At 51.8% G+C, this 24,834-nt stretch overlaps 1 protein-coding gene across 1 annotated transcript in view; it reads left to right on the top strand.

Moving 5' to 3' along the window:
- The window catches only part of Abcg1 (ATP binding cassette subfamily G member 1), a 53,820-nt gene extending 29,354 nt beyond the window's left edge, over positions 1–24,466 (top strand). The window contains exons 3-15 of the mRNA XM_005360310.2: positions 4,093–4,210; positions 6,641–6,773; positions 8,451–8,501; positions 13,462–13,607; positions 14,926–15,049; positions 15,448–15,562; positions 17,100–17,248; positions 17,365–17,466; positions 18,268–18,436; positions 19,603–19,703; positions 19,894–20,052; positions 21,614–21,732; positions 22,763–24,466. Coding sequence (XP_005360367.1) covers positions 4,093–4,210; positions 6,641–6,773; positions 8,451–8,501; positions 13,462–13,607; positions 14,926–15,049; positions 15,448–15,562; positions 17,100–17,248; positions 17,365–17,466; positions 18,268–18,436; positions 19,603–19,703; positions 19,894–20,052; positions 21,614–21,732; positions 22,763–22,991 — 1,715 coding nt within the window. The 3' untranslated portion in view covers positions 22,992–24,466. The remainder of the gene's footprint in view (positions 1–4,092; positions 4,211–6,640; positions 6,774–8,450; positions 8,502–13,461; positions 13,608–14,925; positions 15,050–15,447; positions 15,563–17,099; positions 17,249–17,364; positions 17,467–18,267; positions 18,437–19,602; positions 19,704–19,893; positions 20,053–21,613; positions 21,733–22,762) is intronic.
- The last annotated feature ends 368 nt before the right edge of the window (positions 24,467–24,834 follow it).

Genomic DNA, 24,834 nt, shown 5'->3' with positions numbered 1-24,834 from the left:
TGGATTTTCTTTAGTCGGGGCTCTGCCACACATCTGCCTGGGGAGGGAGTGGTCCTGTTTTCCCTACCATCTTCAGGCTCTGCCAGCTCTGGTCCCTGAGGCTCAGGGGTCCACACCCTATAAACTCCCCTCTTAGCAGGTGACTTTAGACTGTCTGGCTCCACAGGGAGTCTGGCTGGGGTTTCTGATCCAGTCCTTGGGAGCTTTTGTCCTCAGTCAGGCAGCTACTTCCACACCTGACCTATCTCTCTGTTGACCCTGAGGAGTGGGTGGTTGGAACCTTGCAAGTGGCCTTTGCTGTAAAGTAGCTGGACCTGGAGGCAGTGCGGGTTCTCCTTCTCTGAGACCCCTGGTAGGTCAGGGCCTCTGCAGCCTCTCCCCCACCCCAAACAGAAACCGTTGCCTCCTAGTTGCCTCCCTGGGGGCTGCTGAGATCAGAGAAGTAGATTGCATTCTACCTGGAGACAGCTTGCTCCATGAAGACCATAATGGTCCCCCATCTGCAAAATGCTAACAGCATACTATCAAGACACACATTTCCCTTTCCTTCCTCAGGAGTAGGGTTTTTCTAGCTGCCACTCATAGGGGTGGCCTCTGTCTTCTGGGCCCTGGGAGTGCCAGTCATCAGAGACAGGCCTACTGGAGTGACCATCCATCCACCGTGGTAGTGGCAGGTTCTCACAGCTATAAGCCAACCTTGGGGCAGGCACTGGAGACAGGATTCCCTCCAGACTGACAGCCTCCTGTACAGAGAAGCCCATGCGATCCCAGCCAGGAATGGTGTTAGCTCCTTGAAGATGATCACAGCCATAAGCAGCTGGATTGGAACTGTCTGGTCTTGTGAATGCTTCTTGGTGGGAGCTGGTGCCCAGCAAGTACCCCGGACACAGACAGGACCCTTAGTCCACGCAGTCATGATGTCATGTAATCCACATGGTGTCTGTGGATTAAGCCCTTGACTTGAAAGGAAGAGAGGCCTTTGACAGTCGATGCCTTAGTGTGGCCTTTGACCACAAGGCGCCAGTAAGGGAATAACACACCTGGCGTGTTTTATGACTGCGTTGAATGGCCAGGCTCAATGAGCACTGAGTCTGCTCACAGGTCGGGGAGTCAGAAGAGCGGCTGCTGAGACCTACAGGCTGCTCTGCACAGGTTGGCACAAACGCAGGCGGCCCCAGGTCTGCAGACTGCCTCAGGCCGCCTGAAACTGGGGCCCTGTTTCCTTGACTGGGCTGCTAGGTGTAATTAGCCATCCCCAGCCCTCTCTGAATTCTTCTGTGTGTGTGAAATGTGCAGAAGACGATGGCAGGCAAACAACGCTATGAGCAAAGCTGGTACCATGTCCAACCCCAGTGAGCCAGGCTGCCTTCAGGAACACTCAAACACTCAGCCAGTCACGTCCGACGAAAACAAGCTAGGCAGTCCCGATCCTGAGTTAGACCACCTGCATCCCCTTAGTCGGTGGACCGGGAGGGTTCAGTGTGTAAAGCGTTGTTAGCGCAGGAGATGGAAACAGCGCTTGCATCCCCCTTGTGCACAGCTTCCTGCTTTCTGGCACAGCATTAGCTCATCCTGGAGGTGCTGTCCTATGAGAGGTGTTGTTTAGCTGGGGACCATCTCACATGGCAAGCAGAGGCTCATGGGATTATTAGGGGGTGATTTCCTATCTAAAGAGGAAAGGCTTGGGCCAGGGAAGTTGCTCAGTGGCCCAAGGGCTTCATACAAGTATGAAGGACAGAGTTTGGAGTCCCAGAAGTCCTGTAAATGCTGGATGGATATGACAGGCTCCCTTGTAATTTCGGTCTAGGGAGGCAGAGAGAAGGGATCCCCAGTGCGAGCTAGCTAGAACAAGACTAGCCATGTCTGTGATGTCTGGGTTTTATTTTGTTTTGTTTTAGTTTTGTTTTTTGAGACAGGGTTTCTCTATGTTGCTTTGAAGCCAGTCCTGGAACTAGCTCTTGTAGACCAGGCTGGCCTCGAACTCACAGAGATCTGCCTGCTTCTGCCTTCCAAGTGCTAGGATTAAAGGCGTGTGCCACCACCGCCCGGCTTGATGTCTGGGTTTGATGACAGATCCTGCCTCAGTAAGGTAGAAGAGTGAAGGAGAATGAATTCCCAGCATCCACCTCTGGCCTCTACAAATATGCTCTATGCACATGCAAACATGCATACCTATAAAAATAGATTAGGGGGGGAAAGAGGAAGGGCCGATTTGTTCATAGGCAGAGGAATGTGGTCTTGATTTCTAAGGGAAAATACTCTCTGGTCCTGCCCTGGCTGTGTAAAAACAGGGCTCTAAACAGCTGCTTGCCTTGTTAGAAGTGTGAAGTGGCTTCTACACCTGGTCATACACACTCCATCTGTTGATCGGGGGATGGGGGTCCAGCTGTATCCAGCCGTCTATGTGTTTTTCTCATGTGAGCTCCACAAAGGGAACTTGCAGAACATCTGGCTTTCAGTCAGCCTGTGGCTATCACAGTGACCTGTCTCCAGCTTTGAGCAGCTTCCAGCTCATGGGAGCTCAGCAGGGTCTGAGTGTTTGTCTTGGAATAGAAGCAGCCTGAAACACTGTTTGCTCGACAGTAACCCCAGCTGCAGCCTAGATAGATAAGCATGGTAATGTGCAGGCACCCGAATATTTAGCGCTCCCTTGGTGATGTCACTCAGGGCCCCTGAAGGTCCACATCTGTCCCCAAGTGGCAGAACTCTGTCTGACGAGCCTGCAGGACAGGCCACTTGGCTTTGTGCAGAAAGTGTCCCTGGCTCTTCTGTACGTCTGTCTACCCACCTGCTCGTCTGTCTGTCCACTGAAGACAGACACAGTTCCTGCACTTCCCCCTTCACGCATCCCCTTCTGCTCTCCAGTGCCATCATGTAGGGAAACCGGGTTCCTCCACAGCTTGAGCTTCCTTCTGCGCCCCTCCCTTTTGTTCCTGGGCCCCTTCTCCCACTGGGATGATTCTCAGCCCTCTGGAGCAGCAGCTGACAACCAACCTCCTCTTCTTAATGATTCAGTCTCAGAGCGGCTGGCTTCCTGGCTCTAGCTTCCGCTTCTCTCTGCCTTGCTTAAACAAGGCTCCAGGGACTCCTCTTCCAAATTAAGGTGGCACCTGGTGACAGGTTGGAATGTCCAAGTGTCCCATCTGTGAGAGACAGTGAGCGTGTGGATAAGCCTTCCCCGTGGGGTGGAGTTCTCTTCAGCCTGCAGGTCTGGGTGTTTGCTGGAGCCTGGGGAGACCAGGCAAGTTCCCCACATGTCCCTGGCTCAGGAGGTCTCTTTAGCCATTATGAACAAGAGCTAAAATGTAAGGAGCCTGCCATGCGAGGGTGGGCTCTTACCTGACACCATGCCAAGGGACATGTCTGAGCTGGCATCTTTATCTCTGAACCGCTGGCTTCTGTTTGTCATTTATAGCACACTTCCACAGTCTACTTGAAAACTACAGGGCTCTGACTTTGTTTCGGATGTGTCCCCCCCTCCCAAAGATCCTGGCAGAAGACACTTGGCAGACCTTCCCTAGACATTTGATGTGACTGTGTGACAATAAGCCCTTTTAATCATTCATAGGGGGATTAACAATGCATTGATTATATTATTTAATCATAAAGCAATTGCTTGTGAATTGTGTACAAATTATTTGTGTTTCTGTAAGTCTAGGAGGGGTAAGGAAAAAAACTCGCAAATGAAATGCTGAGATAATTGCTTGTCAGTACAGGGACCTGTGTACCACATCAGGAGGAGGAAACGGTCTTTGGTCCAGTGCTGAATAGGCTCTGTCCACCTGCCCTTTTGACATGAGGTTGGTGGATCTTCCTAGACTTAGATTCCACTTGAACACGTGCTCTGAACACCCTAAGCAATGTATACGTGCTGTGAACGTGGGTATACAGAATGAGGTCATTCTTGGAAGAGAGTATCATGAAACAGACCCAGGTCTGCTTCCAGCGTAGAATGCACCTTAAGTCTTTCATATCTTTCATACTGCATTCACTGTGGGAGACTCTGCCTTTGGCTGCAGCCAAGCAGCTCAGCGTTGGGGCCAAACAGAGCATGCAACAATTAGAAAAATGAATCCACTCTGCATTTTGCAGGATACAAGACCCTTTTGAAAGGGATCTCTGGGAAATTCAACAGTGGAGAGCTGGTGGCCATCATGGGTCCTTCTGGAGCTGGGAAGTCCACACTCATGAACATTCTGGCGGGATACAGGTGAGCAGATGCCAGCAGAGAAAGCTGTGTCAGGGGCGGAGCCACTTCAGGGCTGTCGTCCCTGAAAGCATTCCATCATGTATAGCATTTGCTACCGGAAGCTGTGCTCACATGGACTCCTGGGAAACCGAGCATATGTGTGCATGTGTGCCTGTGTGAGTGTGTGTGTGTGTGTGTTTGTGTGTGGTGCATGCTGTCTCCAGAGCTTGAGAGTCGAGGCGGGAAGTCTTGCAGAGAAGACAGTGATGAAAGCCTGTACCTGCTGATGGCTGCACAGGCCATGAAGAAGAGACCCCCTGGCAGATGGACAAGGCAGTTTCCTAGTTAGCTTTGGCCTCTCAGTATATCCTCTGGACAGGAACATGCATGAAGGTCAAGATCTGGAAGAGCAGTGGTCAGAAGACAGAGAGCCAGTAGGGCGGCATGCTGGACAGTTACATGAGGCATGGCAGAAGAGAATGAGGAGCTGCTGTGTCCAAGGCCTGTGGTGTCCATGGTTGTTCAGGGCTTTAGGGAATCACCATTCCCAAGGTCACACCAAGGTCATTCATTGGTGAATGATTCTAAAGTGGAACCTTTTGAAGTGATTAAGAAAGGCTTTCTAAAATCCTGCTCTTCTGTTTTCACAGAGCAAGAAATGGCAGCAACAATGATCCACAGTTAACCATGGACCAAAAAAATTAAAACTCCAGCCTAAAGAGTTCATACTTTTACTTGCACACATCTTTTAAAAAGAAATATGATGCGACCTGATGCCGCTTTTGTTCCATCCAGGACATGGATTGGTGTAGCCACACTTCATGCCTGTTAACTGCCTAGGCTACCAGATTGGTGGAGAGATGTGGGATTTTGTTCAAGGAACCCTTGCTTTTCTTAATAACGTCCCCAAAGTACAAGAACAGACATGTTGACAATTTCATTACAACACATTCTAACTGTCCTATTAGTTGTTATTATTAATTTTTACCATGCTTAATTTGTGTGTTAGCACACACAACATAGGAAAAGTCATGGTCATATAGAGTACAAAACTCTGCATGGTTTCAGTATCTGCTAGAATGTATCACTTGCCTTCCTGTTACTGTGGCCGAATTCCTGTAGCAGAGGCAGCTTAAGGGAGCAAGGGTTTGTTCTGGCTCTCGGTCTCGGAGGGAACAGTCATGGGAAAGAAGGCACAGCAGTTGAAACAGGCAGAGCCAGGCTTCAGCCTTTAAAGGCCTGTCCTTAGTGACTCACCTCTACCACCCAGGCCTCACAACCCCCATTTCAGTACCACAAACTGGGGATCTGGTGGGGGGACATTTCAGATACAAGCCTGAACATACTATAACCCCTGAGACTAATAATGGACACCCATAATACTAATTATTTCAGTAACTGGGATGGGAGGTGAAAGATAAACCTCACTGTTCCTTAGAGTTCTGAATTGCTTCTTAATATCAGAGGTTCTGATTTTCAAAATAATCACCATGACAAGTTCTTGTCCATTACATTCACATCAAAAGATCAAAGCTAAAGTCTCTACTCCCTGAGTCAAGGCAGGGAGGGAGCCTAGTCGGGTATTTTTAGGGGGCTGGCTGTTTTTGAGAACAGCACAGCAGTTCCTAGAAGACCAAGGGTGCTTATGCATTCCAGAGGTGCAGAGGCAGCCCTGCCAGGCTGGATACCCAGAGGAAGCCAGGGGAGCTGCCCATTGCCTGGGAGTGCCCTCTGCCTTGACAGTGGGCCACAGGAAGTTGGAACTCAGAATGGTTCCATCAGTCCCCACAGGTTCCATAACACTACAGTTCTCCATGGCACAGGGAGGCAGAGCTGAGAAGATGTGTCATTGGGAAGAAAGGCCCAGTGTGTACATGCCTGAGGAGCTGACAGGTGGCTACTAGAGCAGTGTCCTCTGACCCTATTAGGACAAGGAGGCTCCCAACCTCTCACCTGCAGTCAGAAGGTTCTCCCCTTGCATTAGGACCAGTCATGGGTCTGAACTGCCGTGCCTGGGATGCTGTCTCTGAGCAACCCAAGGCATCCGCTGTGTGCACCTGTGATCCTGGAACAGTTGGTGTCGTCTGGGCTGCAAATAGAGTAGCCATTGGTGTACATCCTTGCCCTGTAGCTGTATCGAGGGACATTCCCAGGCATGCTTGTGTAGCAGGCAAAGAGAAGCCATTTCCTTCTGGTGTGATAAACATGCCATTTGGGAAAGGCCTGGTGTGTGGCTTGTCTCCCTGATGGCCACTTGCTCCCGGCAGAGTACTAGTGTGGTTCTCTGGGTCTCTGGTCCCTCTGCCCCATCCTGTTGCCATGGTGAATGGTTCTGCTGAGAAGGCGCCCACGAGGGAGGGAGGCCCCCTCTCTTGCTTGCCTCTCCGAGCCACCCGAAGGTGGGATGCTGAAGGAGCTGGTTGGCAGCCACTTCTCTGCTTGTCTTTGCAGGGAGACCGGCATGAAGGGGGCAGTCCTCATTAATGGCATGCCCCGGGACTTGCGCTGCTTCCGGAAGGTCTCATGCTACATCATGCAGGATGACATGCTGCTGCCTCACCTCACCGTTCAGGAGGCCATGATGGTGAGCCACCCCTGCCCTCGGGACAACACAGGCTTGCTGCACCTGGCCACGTCCAGTTCGCTCCCTCTGAGATGCTGCCCCAGGCTTGCTGCTTACACAGCTTTGTGGAACATAATTCCCCAGACTAGAAGTTTTAATAGCTCTCATTTGGCAGAGTCACAATCAAGTTTCTGAGATTATCGATCACCTGGTTGAATGATTGTTTCCATGGTAACCAACTTCCTATTTACCCTTGGGCTAAGCAACTTCCCCTCTTCTTAATTAAGGTTTCTATTGTTATAATAAAACACCATGACCAAAAGCATGATGGGGGGAGGTATTTCAGCTTATAATTGTAGCCCATCATCTAGGGTGGGGCAGGAAACTGGAAGCAAGGCCGTGGAAGAATACTGCTTACTGGCTTGCTCTTCTTGGCTTGCTCAGCCTGCTTTCTTATAGCACACAGGACCACCAGCCCAGGGCTGGAACTTGCCCACAGGCCAGTCTGGTAGGGCCATTTTCTCAATTGAGGTTCCCTCTTTCCAAATGACGCTTGCCTATGTCAAGCTGGTATAATCTAGGTCTTTTCTGTTCTGGGGTAACTGTCTGTCTTCTAGGTCTTTTCTGTTCTGGGGTAACTGTCTGTCTTCTAGGTCTTTTCTGTTCTGGGGTAACTGTCTGTCTTCTAGGTCTTTTCTGTTCTGGAGTAACTGTATGTCTTCTAGGTCTTGCTGTGAAATATATCTGCTTTCAGAAACACATATGGTTAGATCCTCAGTTGAGGGCTTTCACGGTACCGTTTCTCGTTAATCTTCTGTCCCTCGAGATCCTGTCTTCCATGATCTCCACTTCTTGACCGCCAGCTACTGACCTACAGGCATTGTACATTTTTATGTGTTTTTTGTTTTGTTTTGCCTCATGTCCACTGTGACAGGTACTTGTGACACCCAGTGTCACAAGACAGGCAGCTAGTCTTACAGAGGTGATGTAGGCCTACCCTTGTCCCACTCTGAGGTCTGGGGCCTCTTCAGTCCCCTCCCTTGCCTCTCAGTCTCTAACCTGACCCCTTCAGCAACTTCATCAATTAATGAGGTAGATTTTAAGCTTATTTTCATGCTGGTAAGGAAACTGAGGGCCAGGTGTCCCCAAGAACACAGAGTCTGGTATAACTGAAACAGGGCTGAACCTGGATTGGGTAATTCAGGCTCTGGGTTTCACCAGGTAAGGCTAGGGACCCCATATTATACTGCAAGGCTGAGGACCTCATCCTATCCTGGTAAACAAGCCAGGAAGTTCACCCTGCTATCCCACACCTGCTATCTGCAGATCCTTCCAGGGTGACAACCTCAAGTCAGCAATGGTTTATCTCCTGATCTGTGGAGGTCCTGAATGGGTCCCCTCCCTGGCGGTCTTCACACCCTGCTGCCTAAGGTTTCCTTGTCTCTGTGCTGGGCCAGAGACGTCTCCTGGACACCTGAGATAAGCAGAAGCATAGCAGCCCCTATGGCTTTCCCAAGACCGCACCCATCAGGCTGTTGGAGTGGGAAAGTGTCCTATGAATCCGTCAAGCAGCTTACAAAGCTGATGGGACTCTGGGCCGTGCTGGCTTTGGCCAGGGCATGACCCCTGGACCATGCTTGGATCCCGTAAGACTTGTTCTTCCAGAAGCCGCCTCACTGTTGCCCTTGTCGCCTGCAGGTGTCTGCACATCTGAAGCTGCAGGAGAAGGATGAAGGCAGACGGGAGATGGTAAGTGTGATGCTCCAAGCCACACGTGGTCCAGAATGTGATGGAAGCACATGCATGAGGGAGCCTGGCGGGGAGGGCTTATTCCTCTTCTAGATTTGTTGTTGTTGTTGTTGTTGATTTTCTTTGCCTCTTCTTGGGTGTGTATGTTAGAGATGGGGGCATCAGAAAGTGTGTGGTGGGGTGCAGTGGCTGGTGTCCAGGAAGGATGATTCTGGGGCTAGATTGACATATAGATTCAGCAGTCTGCTGCCTTAGCCTCACAACCCCCATCCCACCCACCCACGGGCAGAAGATGCTAACCTCAGGGCCTGGCCAAGGGCTCCACCCCCTTGGGTGCTTAATACACTTTAGATTAAAATAAATTTTTATGAAATGCTGACATTGGAGATGGTTTAGTCATTGGTTTAAAAATAACCCCCTCCACCCACATACCTTTGCAACGAGAAAGTGGGCTCTTGCATGTTATTAACCAGTCTTTCAAGAAAAGAAAAGAAAAACATTCCCAGCCTATTTGAGACTTTTCTCCTCCCTTTTATCAGTCTTCCTGGCTCCCTGAGCCCTTAAGGATCAGGGAAGGAAGCAAGCAGGGCCCAGCAGGAGCCCTAGGAGGTCGTGGGGGGCAGAGGTAAGGAGTGCTGATCAATCCTTCTTCATGGGCTACAAGAGGGAAGCTCAGCTTGCCTCCTCCTTTCTGTCCCCAGTGCTACTGGGATGCTCTGTAGAAGATAACTGTAGCAGAAGCCCCCCTTCATGGTGTTATCTGTTCCAAGGCCAGCCAGTGGGGGTGGTGCAGTTTCTGGGGACATTGAGAGTGTGGTGTGAGACGCACCATTTAGATGGACATTATTAAATGCTTACCTAAGGAAGTGTTTTTATAATTCTGTTCACGTGCATCCTCCTAGGGCGTAGATTGAGGCTGGCATGGAAAAGCAGCTCCGGGCAGCCTGAGGGTTCCCCCTTCCCCTTTCTTACAGCACCCTCACAGTCTTGGGGTTCTCTCTCATGGCAGTGGGGTGTGCAGTGCAGAGAGGAAGAATTCATTTCTGAGATGAAAACAGCTACTACTGAAAATGTTTCCTGGGGAATTCTCTTATTCTGAGATTGAGGGGAAGAAACTGGACCCTTTGTACCCTGTGAAAAATTCAGGGGTCACCTGTGGGCAACAGAATGGGGCTTGGGACCTTGTCATGTCGGGTGGGCTTCAAGAGCCTCTCTAGTCGCTGGCCTGTTGTAGGGAACGACCGCCTGCTTTTGGTCCCGGCCGCCCGGCTAGGTTACACCCAAAGTAATCACACAGAAACTGTATTAATTAAATCACTTCTTGGCCCATTAGTTCTAGCCTCTTATTGGCTAACTCTCACATCTTGATTCAACCCATTTCTAATAATCTGCATGTCACCAAGAGGTCGTGGCTTACCGGGAAACATTCAGCATGTCTGACCTGGCAACTCCATGGCGGCTCTCTCTCTCTCTCCCTTCTTCCCAGCATTCAGTTGGGTCTACTCCGAACTAATCTAAGTTCTGCCCTATCAAATGGTCAAGGCAGTTTCTTTATTAAACCAATGAAAGCAACACATAGACAGAAGCACCTCCTACACCACTGGCCTTTTCTGAATAATGTGACTTAGGGCCACCACCCATCCCCCCACACCTCCTTGGACTCCCATCCTCAAACCTACCGCCACTGTCCCTGAGAGTGAAAGCTAGAAGAGACAGGCCCAGTGGCTGACCCTCCCCCACCAAGGGGATATGCTAAAATTCTAACCCCAGTCCTTCAGAATTAACTGGCTGTTTGCAGAGATGATTAAGATAACAGGAGGTCATTGGGATGGCTCTGATCCAATCTCACTGTGCCCTTACAAGAAGAGGAAGTCAGGACACAAGCACACTCGGGACAGCTGTTGAGGACCTGAGGAGAAAACACCACCAGCAAACCCAGCAGAGAGGAGTCAGGAGGGGCTGGGAAGAGCCAGCGCCACCGTGCCTTGAGCTTGACCAACCAGCTATCAGACTCTGAGGTGGCCCTCAGTTTGGGACACTTTGTCATGGCAGCCTGAGTTGGCACAAGTCAAGCAACTATGGGGATGACAAAGGAAAGCTCTGGAAAGGAAGAAGGAAAGAGGGGAAGCCAAGCCTCAGAACACAGTGTGCCAAGGTGAGCCTGGAGATGACCTGCACCAATGGACAAGGAACAGGGTCCTCCATCTTCATCTGTACCTGCTCCTGCTCCCTGTCCCTGCATTCCACCTGCCACTGGTGAGAAGGCACTGGGACAGCCGTGGGACAGGCAGAAGCTGGAAGTGAGTCCAGGTGGAGCTCTTTCGTTTGGAGCATCCACATGGCACCTGAGGACTGATCAGAAGACTGAGATAGCCCTGGGACCACCTCCCATCCACCAGCCTCTCAGGCTCAAGTCTTTACGCCACTAAGATCAATGTAAGTGTAGGGTGGAGAGATGGAGGCGGGGCTGTTTCTCCACAGCTGTGGCTCTGTGGCCAGCCTTACATGTGTAGCTGAAGAAGTAGACATCACATGACCCAGGTCTCTGAGCAAGTGACCACAGTGAGGCAGGCAATTGGCCTCCCATCTTTGCCTGTGATGCTGTTTGGTACTGTCTGAGTCTGGCTTCCAGCCTCTCTTCTGGGTGGTTGGGAGGGCCTCAGGAGCCCACTCTGATGCTGGAGAAGATAGCTTTCTTTGGAGAAGCCTGGAGCCTTCTGGGAGTCATAGCTAGGCCTCAGACCGACAGGACTCTTACATGTGCACAAGCTCCATCACCCTGATCCAAGAAATGTCCCCGAGAGTGCCAAGCCTAAAATTTCCTCCAGTCATGGTCTTTGTGTTGAGTGTCATAGTAAGCCAGCCTCATAGGACTGAGGGATAGGTGTGTCCTGCATGTGTTTGTTTACTAGAGATCTTACTTGCGACGACGGCCCTCTTCTCAGCTGAACACAGTTCCTGGCTCTTCCAAGAACCCATCACAGGCGTCTGAAGGGCAGATTTACGGCTGGACACTTCCTGACTCATTTCCCAGCAGCCCCCACAGTACCTCAGTGCATGCTGTGGGTAGCGTGTGGAAGAACAATGGAATGGAATGTTCTCGTACATCATGGAGTATGTTGTTCGCAGACTCCCTTGTTTCCCAGAAAAGGCACCTTGGCCCTGAGGAGCCCTCTGGTACAGCGGCTTCCTGGAGAGGGAGGTTGCTATGGGCCAGTCTGGGGCTGCTGAGACCATCCCTACCCAGTGAGGCCCCAGGAGGTTTTGAATTACAAGTGACAGTGGGAACTTTTTGTTTCGTTTTGTTTTGTTGGTTTGCTTATTTAGAGAAGGGAAACATAATTTTTAAAAAGTGACAATGTTGTTTTTTTTTTCTTTCTGACTACTTTTAAACCAAAACCAAGCCAGGTAGTGTTACTTACTTCTAAGACCAGACTAGAGAGAACGGACCAGGCCTTATGGTTGTAGAAACATGGTCATGTGGGCAGAAGGACAACCACCAGTGGTGGCCTCTATTTCCACTTCTCTGGCATAAAAGTAAACAAGAAGGGTGTACTTAGTGTATGGAATGCCCCCACAGAGGAAAGACCCCAAGCATGTTGCCAAATCAGGCACCTGTCTGGAAGAGCCCAGAAGCCTTGCGCAGGGAAGATAAGGACATTGTGACAAGAAGCAAAAATGCCAAAAAGAAATACCTGTCCACTGTGGTGCTACCTCCTGGTCCTGCCCGGACAGCCACACTGAAGCTCTTCCTAACTGGCATCCATCTCTCAAAGGCATGGCATCCCAGAAGGAGACCGTGGTGCTGGCTTGAGAGCATCAGCAAGAATAGGCAGAGCAGGACTTGATCCTGGGTCCCTGGCCCCGTTCTGCTCCTGCTCCCAGCCCCTCAGCACTGGATCCCGAGTGGTTCTGCCCCCAAAGTTTCAGTCTTTACTGACCATGTGTAAATAATTGAGAAGGCCAGAGTGGAAAGTTTTCTTCTTTGTAAGTTCTCCTCTTGGGATGACCTCATCTCCCTAGAGAAGCCACTGGCCAAAGTCCTCCTGGTATGGCCACCAGGGACTGGCTGCCTCAGAGCTATCCCACCTCTGGGCAGACTCTAGAGGGAATCTCTGAGCCCCCTGGAGAGGAGCCTGGCAGGGATGTGGCACCTGGATGAGCCTTTCCTTCCCAAGAGCCTGCTGACCTGTTTGTTCCCGGAGCCAACACTAGGTCACCATCCTGGGCCAGTCAGAGGGCTCTGCACACAGCCAACTGTGCCTGTCTCTGTTCTCAGCCTTCATCCCATAGCCCTGAGCACAGGGTGGCCACAGTGCCACTTAGAGTACAGATCTGCATGCTGCCTTGAGCCACTCACCTTTTCAGGTGGCCTCCTGAAAGGGCTGGCTTGAGGGGGAGGGGTGGATGTCAGGGGACTTGGTGGCATTCTTTATGTGGGATGAGAAACATGGATGATAGCTGTCAGGGGTACTTACTGTGCGCCCAGTGTTCCAACAGGGCACTTTGCATGACTACATTAGATGGCCAGTGACCCTTTGTGCTAGTCACAGACCTGATTGTCCATCCACTCGCGTGTTTATTAATCCATCTGTTCATCAAATATTTACAGGACATTTCTTTGTGCCAGACATTAGGTTCAGCTTAGAAGTGGGGATGACATGAGGTCACCAGCCAGAGGCTGAGAGAAGACTATAGCCCTTGACTTGAACTCCCAACGCCACTTCTTGCCTCTCAACAGCTCTTCCTGTCTCTCTAGTCAGGGCCACGGGTTTAGAGGCAGAACCTGCCCCTCGGCTTGGGATGGCCTGGACCGCCCAGCAGTGAAGACATCTGTGTATGGACTAGTGAGGTTGAGCCCAGCAGGGGAGAGCATCCCACAGAGCTCAGCATATGTTCCTTATAGCCTTGGTGCTGGAAGGCTGTTTCCTAATAGAGACTCTGGGTTTGTTGCCCACAGGTCAAGGAGATCTTGACAGCGCTGGGCTTGCTGCCCTGTGCCAATACACGGACGGGGAGCCTATCAGGAGGCCAGCGGAAGCGCCTGGCCATTGCTCTGGAGCTGGTCAATAACCCTCCTGTCATGTTCTTCGATGAGCCCACCAGGTAAGCCTGTGGCTGGTGTCTGGACTGGTGACCAGAGAAGGGACAGGGAAGAGTTCCTTCTAGAGTCTATTCTGAGGTTCCTAGAGGCGGTCCCAACGTCTTGGTATGGCCTTGGAGGAGATGCAAAAGGTTTCCCTGTCTGTGGGATGGCAGGACAAAGCCACCAGCCCAGAGGCTTGTGTGTACTTGGGGACGTGGGGTACTGAATGTGGAGATACTGTTGGAGTTTGGAAACAGCTTCATAGTGCTTGTCTCTCCCAGTGGTATAGTTCCCTAAAGGCTAGTGTTCTGGGGCATTCTGAGGAAGGGGCTTGGTGTCTTGTATTTTAAACAGCCCTTCCAGTTTTAAGGGGCTCACTGCCTTTGTGTGACCATGTGAATCTTGACTCCTATCCTGGCCTCGAGTCCTGGCTCTGGAGAACCCTGGTCACTAGTTAGTCATCCAGCCTTTCTTCTGAGCATGTTGTATTCAGGCATTCCCGACAGGGTAGCCTGGCCACACAGGGCTTGTCCTAACTGACCCTCTCGATTTCGTCATCTCCTCCCCACCGTGTGCTCATCTCGTGGATGCCCACTGAACCTGAGAGCTGTCTCTAGCATCCTAGGAACGGTCACATCCACCTTAGCCCAGCCAAGTGCCGAGGCCACACTGGGTGGTACTTAGGAGGGCCCAAAAGACAACTGCAGGACCCTTAAAATTGCCTCTTGTAGGCTCACTGCCCTGGGGGAAGCGAGCAGTCAGGGTACCCACTGTGTCTCGCTCCCTTGTGGGGAGTGGCATAGAAGTGAGCCGGGTTTGGGAGTGTTCAAACAGGAATGAAGAGAGTTCCCCCAGAGTGCCAGACCCTGGTCAAACCCTGCATACCTCAGGATACCTCCCCGCAAAAGGCATCAATGTGATCCATAGACCATCAGAAGGAGTTCAGCCACAGCCCAGCCCACCCCCTCTAACATTCCCCAAGTGGGCCAAAGAGGATGGCATTGGGATACTGACTGCCAGGCCTTTTTGCTCAATTTGGAGTCCAGCTATTTACCCAGACAGTTCTGATGTCTCTGGCCAAGGCAAGTGGGGATTCTCTCCCCCACTCCACAGCCAGTCCTTCAGGAATCTGCTGGGCTCCTGCATTCTTGCCAGAAGTGACATACAGCACACGCAGCCCCCACCGAAGTGTCACCCTTGAACAGTTACACAGGCCGAGAAGAGCAGGACCTTGGGGTACAGCTACAGGCCCTGTGACAGGCCCTCTCTCAGTAGTGACCTGGGGCCCTGGGCTTCTCCCTCATATTCTCAGCTTCTCAAGGTGTCTTTGACTTGCAGTGGCCTGGACAGCGCCTCCTGCTTCCAGGTGGTGTCACTGATGAAAGGCCTGGCCCAGGGTGGCCGATCCATCGTCTGCACCATCCACCAGCCCAGCGCCAAGCTCTTTGAGCTCTTTGACCAGGTACGTAGGCCCCACCCTTGTCCGGGACCTTGACCTAAATCTCCTCCCCAGAGTCCATCCCAAGATCTCTGATGGGACTGAGATAGCCTGGGGAAATTAGACCCTGAGTCCTTATTCTTTCTACTGCTTTTCAGGGTAATTAGCTGGCTGGTTGGTTAACTAGCTGGTTGACTGACTGATTAATGACTGGCTGATTGAACAACTGGTTGACTAGCTGACTGACAAGCTGACTGACTAGTGGGCAGGCTGACTGGTTGACTGACAAGCTGACTGACGGACCAATGGGTAGGCTGGTCGACTGACTGACCAACTGATGAAGGATTGACTGAATGAGAGCCTCCATTGCTTTCCAGAGGTGAAGGCTGTGGTTGATGCCTTTCTCTTTTCCTTCCCCTCAGCTTTACGTCCTGAGTCAAGGACAGTGCGTGTACCGGGGAAAGGTCTCGAATCTCGTGCCGTATTTGAGGGATTTGGGTCTGAACTGCCCTACCTACCACAACCCTGCAGACTTTGGTGAGTAGAACCCACCCAGAGGAAAGGGAAAGGACCCCCGCCCCGTCTTGTGTGTTCCGCTGTGATATGATGCCTGCAGTCTGGAGTCACTGCCTTGTCTCACCAATGGGACAGGACCGTCCTATGGTGGAACCTCAGGCAGACCTCTCCCTAGGAGGACTTGTCTAATGACCAGACTCCACCCATCTTTGCTTGTCCTCTTAGTCATCGCCTCTATGACTAGATGTAGGACCAACTCTGCATCCATGACTTCTTCTCTATAAGAACCCTACTACTCGAGGCCACTCTGAGATCCCAGCTGGACAGCCCCCCTTTGTGGCCTTTCTCCCACAAATGTTTCTTTCAAATGTCTGACCCCTCAGCCCTCAGGGCTCCTTATGTCATTTCCCAAGTTGTCTCCAGGAGTCCTTGATCCTGGAAATGGTCCTTACCCACAGGAGGCATACTGCCACAAAGTGGGGAAGGGATGGGAGGAGACGGGGGAGGGAAGGTGCTCCGTGAAGGGCATATTTAAAAGCCAAGGGAAAGATCTTGTTTGGCTTATTCCCTCATGAGTGAGAGAGAGAGAGAGAGAGAGGAGAGAGCGGATGATGAGGATGTCCCTTCCCAGGGGTTTCTCTCCTCTGATGGTCCTCTGGAGGGGAAGGTGGGGACTGTGGCACTTAAGAGTGCTGGGAACACCCCCCAAGGAGTTGAGAAATGGACCAGGCAGTTCTGGGGACTTGCTCGATGCTGCAAGTGATGCTTTCCCAGAGGGGCCCAGGGTGTCCCGACTTCAGCTCGATGTGCCACTTAGAAACGGCTTTGCCAGTTTGCTGAGGGGTACAGGGGAGGAGGGGAATCAGTCGCATGGTACAGAGATTAGGGGTGTGTGCACAGGGAAGGGGAACAGGTCCCAGAGGTCTCTAGACAGCAACACACTGTCGTTACCATGGAGTGAATGAGGACCACTCAGCAGTCACAGAAGTAGTCTAGGAAGAGGGAACCTGATGGGGTCCAGGGAGGATAGAGGACGCAAGTAGAGCAAGTGAGGAAAACTAGGAGAGCAGCTGCTTGTTGGGAAATGAAGGGTGTGGCCCATGGTCCCCAGCCTCGGAGCAGTGGACCCTGTGTGCTGTGGGGAGTCCTTCCCTGTGGACCATGCAGCGCCCCTTTTACTCAGCACTTGAGCAAGGAGGCCAGCTTCCTCCTGCTGATCCTACACTCTAGGCCCTGCTGGTCCAGACAGAGCAGGCATTCAGTGTACGCTGTACGGATGGTCGTGGCGTAGATGCATGAGTTCCTGGCCCCTAGGTGAGCTGACAGCATGACGCACGTTTGTGTGTTTGCATCTCTGGTCACCTGGTACCGTGAATGGCTTACTGGGGTTTCTGAGCGAACATTAGTCAATCAGCAAGCCGCTGCCGTGGCTCTCGGGCACCACCATCGTTCACTTGAAAGCATTCTCATTACCGTATAGACCTTGCTGTCACCAAGTGACAGAGACCCTCAGTTCCCAGCAGCCCCTCTCTCACTTTACCTTCTGTATCTCCTGCAGTCATGGAAGTGGCGTCAGGCGAATACGGTGACCAGAACAGCCGCCTGGTGAGAGCTGTGCGGGAGGGCATGTGTGACTCGGACTATAAGAGGGATCTCGGAGGCGACACGGACGTGAACCCATTTCTTTGGCACCGGCCTGCTGAGGAGGTGATGGAGATGAAGGGATTGGAGTGGTCTGGAGATGGGTCCTGCAGAGCCCTTCCTGAGCAAGGGGGGCGTGGCAGACAGGAGACTAACTCACCCCCTGCACTGTGTGTCCTCAGGACTCCGCCTCCATGGAAGGCTGTCACAGCTTCTCAGCCAGCTGCCTCACCCAATTCTGCATCCTCTTCAAGAGGACCTTCCTCAGCATCATGCGGGACTCGGTAAGGGTGTCCTCAATGCTCACACATACACACACACACCCAAGCACACTTTTAAGTTGCTGTGCCTCAGCTTGTATCAGTCGGCTATTACCGCTGTGTCGCAGTAACAAAAGGCCCCAAGATACCTGTATCCGCAAGACCCCATGTGTGTCTTGACTGCTGTCATATATTTGCTGTGGGTCAAGACGGGCTTGGCCCCATCTGTCTTCTCACTCCAAGCCCAACAAAGGATAACCTCCATATGGGCGTGCATAAAGTCCTAGAGGAAGGCAAAGGATTGGGATCATTCAGGAAGGAGACAGGGGATGATGGACCACCTGTCCAGTGGGTACCAGGCAGCCTGCCTGGGGAGGCTGAAGTCCGGTGTAACCTCAGGGTCCTGAGCTGGAGGACCTGTAGCTTACCATGGGCTCATGCTCACAGCAACCCAAGCTGCAGCTCAGGACGAGGGTCTCCAGTAGCGCCGTCCCCACCATGGCTTTGTCTCTTTGGGAGGGAGACCAGCCTTGTTTGCCTGCTTTGAAAAGGATCAACAAAAGTGTAGTGATTCTGCCTCAGTAGTACATGAGCTTGACATGTGTGTGTGTGTGTGTGTGTGTACCCACGCATGCGCATGTACATGTATACATGTGTGTGTGTGCATGTGTGACTGCCTTGGTAAGGCTCTGAGTATTTCCCTGAAGGAAAGGAAAGGTGGCTCATATGATCTGTCGTCATGGGAGTCAGGATCTGATACCTCCAGGGGTCTCGAGCCTGTTCCCTCACACCTGTGCACTGAATGTGAGCTGTGCCTGCCCTTAGGTCCTGACACACCTGCGAATCACCTCACACATCGGGATTGGCCTCCTCATTGGCCTGCTGTACCTGGGGATTGGGAACGAAGCCAAGAAGGTCCTGAGCAACTCCGGCTTCCTGTTCTTCTCGATGCTTTTCCTCATGTTTGCCGCCCTCATGCCCACTGTTCTGACCTGTGAGTGTCCCTTCCCACTAGCCAGGACTCCTACCAAGGCGTGGGGGCTGAGGCCTTGTCTTGACCAGGCATGACTTTTACAGCATACAATGCCTCGATGCTTCAGATTCAGCCTTTCTACGTTGACCAAACAGGTTGTATTGTATTTACTGTTGCATAAGAAGGTATTGTGTAGTGGGTTGGGAAGATGGCTAAGAGCCCATACTGCCCTTCTATAGGTCCAGGACTTGGTTCCTATCACCTATGTCAAATGACTCACAACCACCTATGAACTTTAGCTCCAGAGGCTCCGATGCCTCTGGTCTCTGTGGGTACCTGCCCGCAGGTGGCATATACTCACATTTGCACATATACAAGAAAATGCTGTGTTTAGAACAGATGATCCCATCTCAATGAAAGCCAGCTAAGCATGGCAGAAGGCAATGGAGAGAAAGTCCCCAAAGTTTGCTGCTCAAGAGACCCTCAGATCCAGCTTGCTGGCTGTCCCCACCTGACCAGTGGAGTTCAGCTATTCAAACAGCCAAGGGTGGCCAACCCTGGCCATTCTGGGCCGCTAGGTACAAAGCAGAAACCTAGTGGTTAGAGAGCTGATGAACCCAGCAGGGACAAGGCTGATCAGAATGGTCCCACTAGCCACCACGGGAACACTTGGTGTTCTCAGGGATGTGGTCCACTCTAGGTCTTCATGTGACCACTTGGATCAGTTTCTTTCTTGCTGCTGGTGGGGAAGGCATGGCATGCTTGCTGGCACACATCTGCACACAGGAAGCAGCAGGTGAAAACAGGAAATAGGTTGAGGCTATAGACCCTTAAGTCCCACCCTCCAGGGATGCACTTCCCCCAGCAAAGCTCCAACTCCTAAAGGTTCCATAGCCTCCCCAAACAGCTCCAACTGGGGACCAAGTGTTCACATACATGAGCCCATGAGGGACATTTCTTATTTAAACCACCACATAAGTTTTTAGCTTAGAGAAATGGCTGGTGATTTTCTTTTTCCAGACCAATGAATCTGGTTCCATCTTTTGTTTACAGTGAAAGTATTGGAGTGTTGGTCCACACTGTGACATAGGCCAGAACTGCTAGGATGGGGCCTAAGGCTACTCGTGCGTGTATGTGAGTCGCTGGCTGTGTCCACCCAGTCACTCCCTTCTCCCTTCTTGCCCTAGTTCCCCTGGAGATGAGCGTCTTCCTCCGAGAGCACCTGAACTACTGGTACAGCCTGAAGGCCTACTACCTGGCCAAGACCATGGCTGACGTCCCCTTCCAGGTACATGAGCCGCAGGTGACTGGCAGTAGGGGGCAGGAAATCTCCACGCCCACAGAGCCGGGTGGGACTGGTTTCTGCTAGTGTCCTGTTGAGAGGCAAAGCAGGATTTGGTGGGATCTGTGGGGGGGGGGACAACTGTCCACTGATGGGACAAGCGGAGCCCCCAGGGACACAGGCTCTGTACTTGCAGATCATGTTTCCCGTGGCCTACTGCAGCATCGTGTACTGGATGACGTCACAGCCATCAGACGCCGTGCGCTTTGTGCTGTTCGCTGCCCTTGGCACCATGACCTCACTGGTGGCCCAGTCTTTAGGCCTGCTGATTGGAGCTGCCTCCACATCTCTGCAGGTACAGCCAAGGAGGTGCTGAGCTGCACTGGGCTTCCCTCTGCCTCCTTGCTCTAACGAGGCTGCTCCCATGTGGGGCTCGGTGATCCTAATTCTGTCCTGAATTTCCAGGTGTCTTCACAAAGCTATTCTCATAGGGAAAAAGTTCTAGTGCCCTCTGTGATCAGGACGACATTCTTACTGAGAAGGAAGAGACTTGCAGAGTGGCTGTGCCTACACACTGCGCATGCCCAGACATGAGAACTCTACGGTGCTTTCTAATGTCAGCATATGTAGTACCAAGCACAGCCCAGGACTCTACTTTACAGGCAGGGAAGACTAAGGACCAGAGATGCCTGGATTGGTTGGCATTACACAGTGTTCTTAGAGGCCGAGCTCTCCATATCTCTATGCTTGCCTCTGTAGGTCCACTTGACCACTCTTTGGCACACCAATGGTGGGTACCCACTCTTCACCTCGCTGGGAGCTTCATGTAGCCCTACTCAGTCTCCTTGAGCTTGGTCTCATCTCCAGCCCCCAGTTGCCTCCCTGTCCTTACAAACCCAAGTCACCTGAGGCTCTTGAGGTTCCATGTCAACTCCTGGGTACCACATACTTCCCAGTTCCTCTCGAGTGTCCTCAACAAGGGCTTCCTGGCCTCCAGGGTCCAGGTTCCTCACGGAGAGATGGGAGTAGCCATGGTGTCCTTCTCATAACGTTGTCACAAGAAAACAACACTCTGAAGAGCCTGGGACACACCAGCCCCAAATCAGGCCCGCAGAACATCTGTCACCCCCATGTGAACCTCCTGCCAGTCCCGCCCACACATCAGATCCGTACTGTTTGCATAGATGACTTTATCCCCTGTGTTAAACGCCCCCTGACCCATTTCACCTTCTCAGACCCTTCTCCACCCCTCCCCTGAGAGCTCTGGACCCCAGAGGGTATATCTGACTGGGTACTGCATGTTCTTTAAGCTCATGTACATACAACACTCACACCGCACACAATATGCACACATGCTGACACCCTAGAATCTTTCCCTCCGAGCCTGGCCAGTGGGAACAGCTTCTTGTCAGTCCTTAGCTCTCATGGACAGCAAGACCCGAGAGGAGGGGGCTTCCAAGGGGTCCCATGGGCTCCTTGAAACCTGGCTCTGGCATTTGGTGCCATTGCTGGTGGGCAACAACATCTCTACCTCTGGGTGGGACCCCCAGAGAGGTGGTCCTAGCCAGTTGTTAGCTCCAGGGACAGCTAGAAATTGTTCACTGCAGCCCCTCGGAGACCATTCCTGGAAATTGTTGACCTCTGTCCTCAGGAAATAGTTTATTTTGATTTTTCATTCAATCCCCTTCCTCAACTGGGGTTTCGGGGTCCCTCTTCAGAAGATTAGCTTCTGGCCCTCCCAGAGGGCATTCTATTTTTAGCCACCATCCTGGTCTTGGCCAGTCCAGAAAGACTCTGGCCCTTTGAGAATCCTCCTTTCTGACCACTGGGGATGTCCTCGGGGTCAGTTGAGTGGGTGGATGTCCTCTCCCTCCTCCTGTGAGTGCTCTTCATGTCCCCGTCCTGTCTCATTCCAGGTCGCCACGTTCGTGGGTCCCGTGACTGCCATCCCCGTCCTGCTCTTCTCGGGATTCTTCGTCAGTTTTGACACGATCCCAGCCTACTTGCAGTGGATGTCCTACATCTCCTATGTCAGGTGCGTGTGGGCAGTGGCCGGGGCAGGCCCAGGAACGGAATGGGTGGCCCTGGAAGGAGGGACTCCTGGAAGCCACTCCCTGGCTGTCCACTGCATCTGCATCCCGGCACCAAGAATATGCCTTTATGTTTCCCTTAGTTTTGGGCCTCACCCTTCCAGTGCACATAGATACACACAGACTGCCTCTGTAGATGCTGTGGCATGCCCTCACATGCTGGGCATTTCCAAGGGTGTGTCCATATTTTATATTTAAAAAATCCCCAATGAAATTCTGATTACAAAATCTAAACAAGGCACAACAGAGGCGCATTGTGCCCTCTCTGAAACATCCCAGCGCCTTCCCTTCCAGCAGGAGTTTTCTGACTATTCGGGTCCAGGGTCTATCAGAGTTCCTCCCCTCTGTTGAGTGGCTCTCACACTAGCCATTCCCTGGGCAGTCAGTGTCCATCCTTAGTACTTGGCCTGCATCCTCATCCCCACCCCCAGCCGCAGCCATTCCCCTGCATCACAAAGGTCCATGCTGAGAACAAGTGCTGCTTAGGCCCCACTACATTGTTCCAGAGACCAAGGAAGACACAAAGCCCTTGTACAGAGTTTCAGCTGCCCGTGCGCTTGCCAATCCTGGGAAACTGGAGCCCAGCGCCTTTCTTCTGAAGATTGGTGCTTTTGTTTTGTAAGACAAGGCTGGACCCAAAGGGCTTTATTTAAATGCTCCGGGGTTCTTGCCAGGATATCCAACCCATAACTAGACCCGACAGTGAAAAGGTGTGCAGGATTGGAAGGAAGCCAAATATGTTTCTTTTATTATTTATTGCACCAGTGGATTAAATATGGTTCATTCTGTTTTACATTTTCTCTGTGGCCTTGGAAGAAACAGGATTGGAAGCAAAGGTAGGGGGTGCTAGAGTGTTGTCTTAGGGAGATGGCTGTGAGGTCAGGAAGCAGTGCAGGGCGGGTACTGAGAGTGGCGAGCCAGCAGAGGGACCTTCCGCCAAGGATGCCCTTCTCACCCGGTGCTCCTCTCCCCTAGATATGGCTTCGAGGGGGTCATCCTCTCTATCTATGGCTTGGACCGGGAGGACCTGCACTGTGACATTGCTGAGACCTGCCACTTCCAGAAGTCAGAGGCCATCCTGCGGGAGCTGGATGTGGAGAACGCCAAACTGTACCTGGACTTCATTGTCTTAGGGATCTTCTTCGTCTCCCTGCGGCTCATTGCCTATTTTGTCCTGAGATACAAAATCCGGGCCGAGAGGTAAAACACCTGCAGGCCAGCAAGGAGGCAAAGCAGACATTGTGACCAAGGGCACTGCTGGGAGACAGCGATGTGCCTGCTCCTGGTGACACAGACTCTCCCAACCCAACCTGGAGGCCACGCAGGTCGATGGCGACCAGTGCTCAGCACCTCTGCCCACCGGGTTGGAACTGTTCGTTTCCTTTTCTAGCTTTAACTAGGAAGATGTAGGACGGTTGGGATTTTTTTTTTTTATATGCAGGATTTAAAACACAGCTGACACAGAATGTCATCCTGTGATCCAGCTGGGGACAAGAGGCTTCCTCAGTAGGTTCCCGCTGCAGTCCAGGACACCTTGGCCCTGGAGGAGGAGTGCTGGCCACATTGGTCCCCAGAGAGGTGGATATCTTGTGGGGGGGGAAAGTCCACAGATGGTGGACTCTACTTGATGGCTGTCGTTTCTTCTTTTCTAAAGTTCGTCTCCTTTCTGATGAAGTCACTTTCCGAGCCAAAGTCGATAAATTTCATTCATTTTGAGAGACTGTACCTTTTCCAGTGCTTCTTCAGGACTGGTTCAGGGTAGGAAAGGTGTGTTTTGCTTAGAAATAGAGGAGTCCCACCTAGCCACCGAGTGAGGCTCACAGCCACAACCACCGAAGGTCAAACGTGGGCTCCAGGCGAGGGAGACCCCCCTACACCAGCTGTGCTGGGCCAGCAGGAACAAAGAGCCATGCCAACAGTATGGAGCGGGATGTTGGCAGGCTCTTTCCAGACCTTTCTTTTTCACATGCTTCTATTTTAAGCAAAATAGATGATTTCTTCTATAGTTTTCTGGCCACTTTCATTTTGCCCAAGAAGTACATAGATCGACCTTGTCGGTTTTTAAAGAACACTTTCCCCTTTCTTCATGAATCACGTTAACTACCTCCACTGAGCCTGGGAAGCTGGCCTGGGGACACATTGGGTGTGGCCCTTGAAATACGAGGGCATGTGCAGTGAGGGTGTCAGTGAGGGGCAGGCCGGCTAAGTGGAAGGGGAGGTGCCATGATGTCCCCTTTAGGACACGCAGCTGCTTGCTTCTGGAGCACCGCCGTCCTACGATGGAGTCTCCTGCAAAAGCCTATATTTTGTGGGTAGGCCCATTTACCCCGTGAACCTTGGTTTCCACACCTGTAAGTAATTGCACTAGGTCGTGTTCTGACAGGTCCTGAGATGCCTCGGTTGTGGCCTTGAAGCTTTCTTATCTTCCTCGTAGAGAATGATAAGGGTCCGAATTTTACTTAAACGCATGGATGTGCTTTGAAAATATTTAGAGATTCTTTTTATTTTTTTCACTCCTAGATCTTTTATAGAGAAGACAAATGAAATGCATATTACAATGTAATTTTCAGTTTGCTCGTTCTATACAAACATGGCACTGCCTTCTAGATTCAGCTTTTAACCAGGGACACGATTCGCCTTTATAAAATGTCTTCATTAAAAAAAAAAGTCTTGATTTAATTTCAAGATGTTAGGCATTGCATTGACTCCCGTGGGGAACTGTGGGGGGCACTGCATTGACTCCAGAGGGGAACTGCGGGCTGTCAGCTGGCGAAGTGCAAGTTTAAAGGAATGGGAGTCGGGTGGTCACTTCAAAGTCAGTGCCAAGGAACCCTTTCCTCCCGTCTCCACCGACGGCTCAGTGTAATGGCCCATGCTTGGCAAGATGTGCCAGGGGCTGGGTTCCTGCACTAGACTGCTCTGCTATCAATCAAAGAGGCAGAGTGGTCCATGTCTCATGTCTGGAAGAGTGTCTCGCCCTCTGGAAGAGTTCTTGCGTGTCCATGTTTCTCCTTGCCACTGTGAGCGGCTTGTCACCACCCCTAAGT

The sequence above is a fragment of the Microtus ochrogaster genome, linkage group LG2 (assembly GCF_000317375.1).
Source record: "Microtus ochrogaster isolate Prairie Vole_2 linkage group LG2, MicOch1.0, whole genome shotgun sequence".
NCBI classification, from domain to species: domain Eukaryota; kingdom Metazoa; phylum Chordata; class Mammalia; order Rodentia; family Cricetidae; genus Microtus; species Microtus ochrogaster.
Note: the sequence above shows the minus strand (reverse complement) of the source record. Positions and strands in the feature narration are given on the sequence as shown.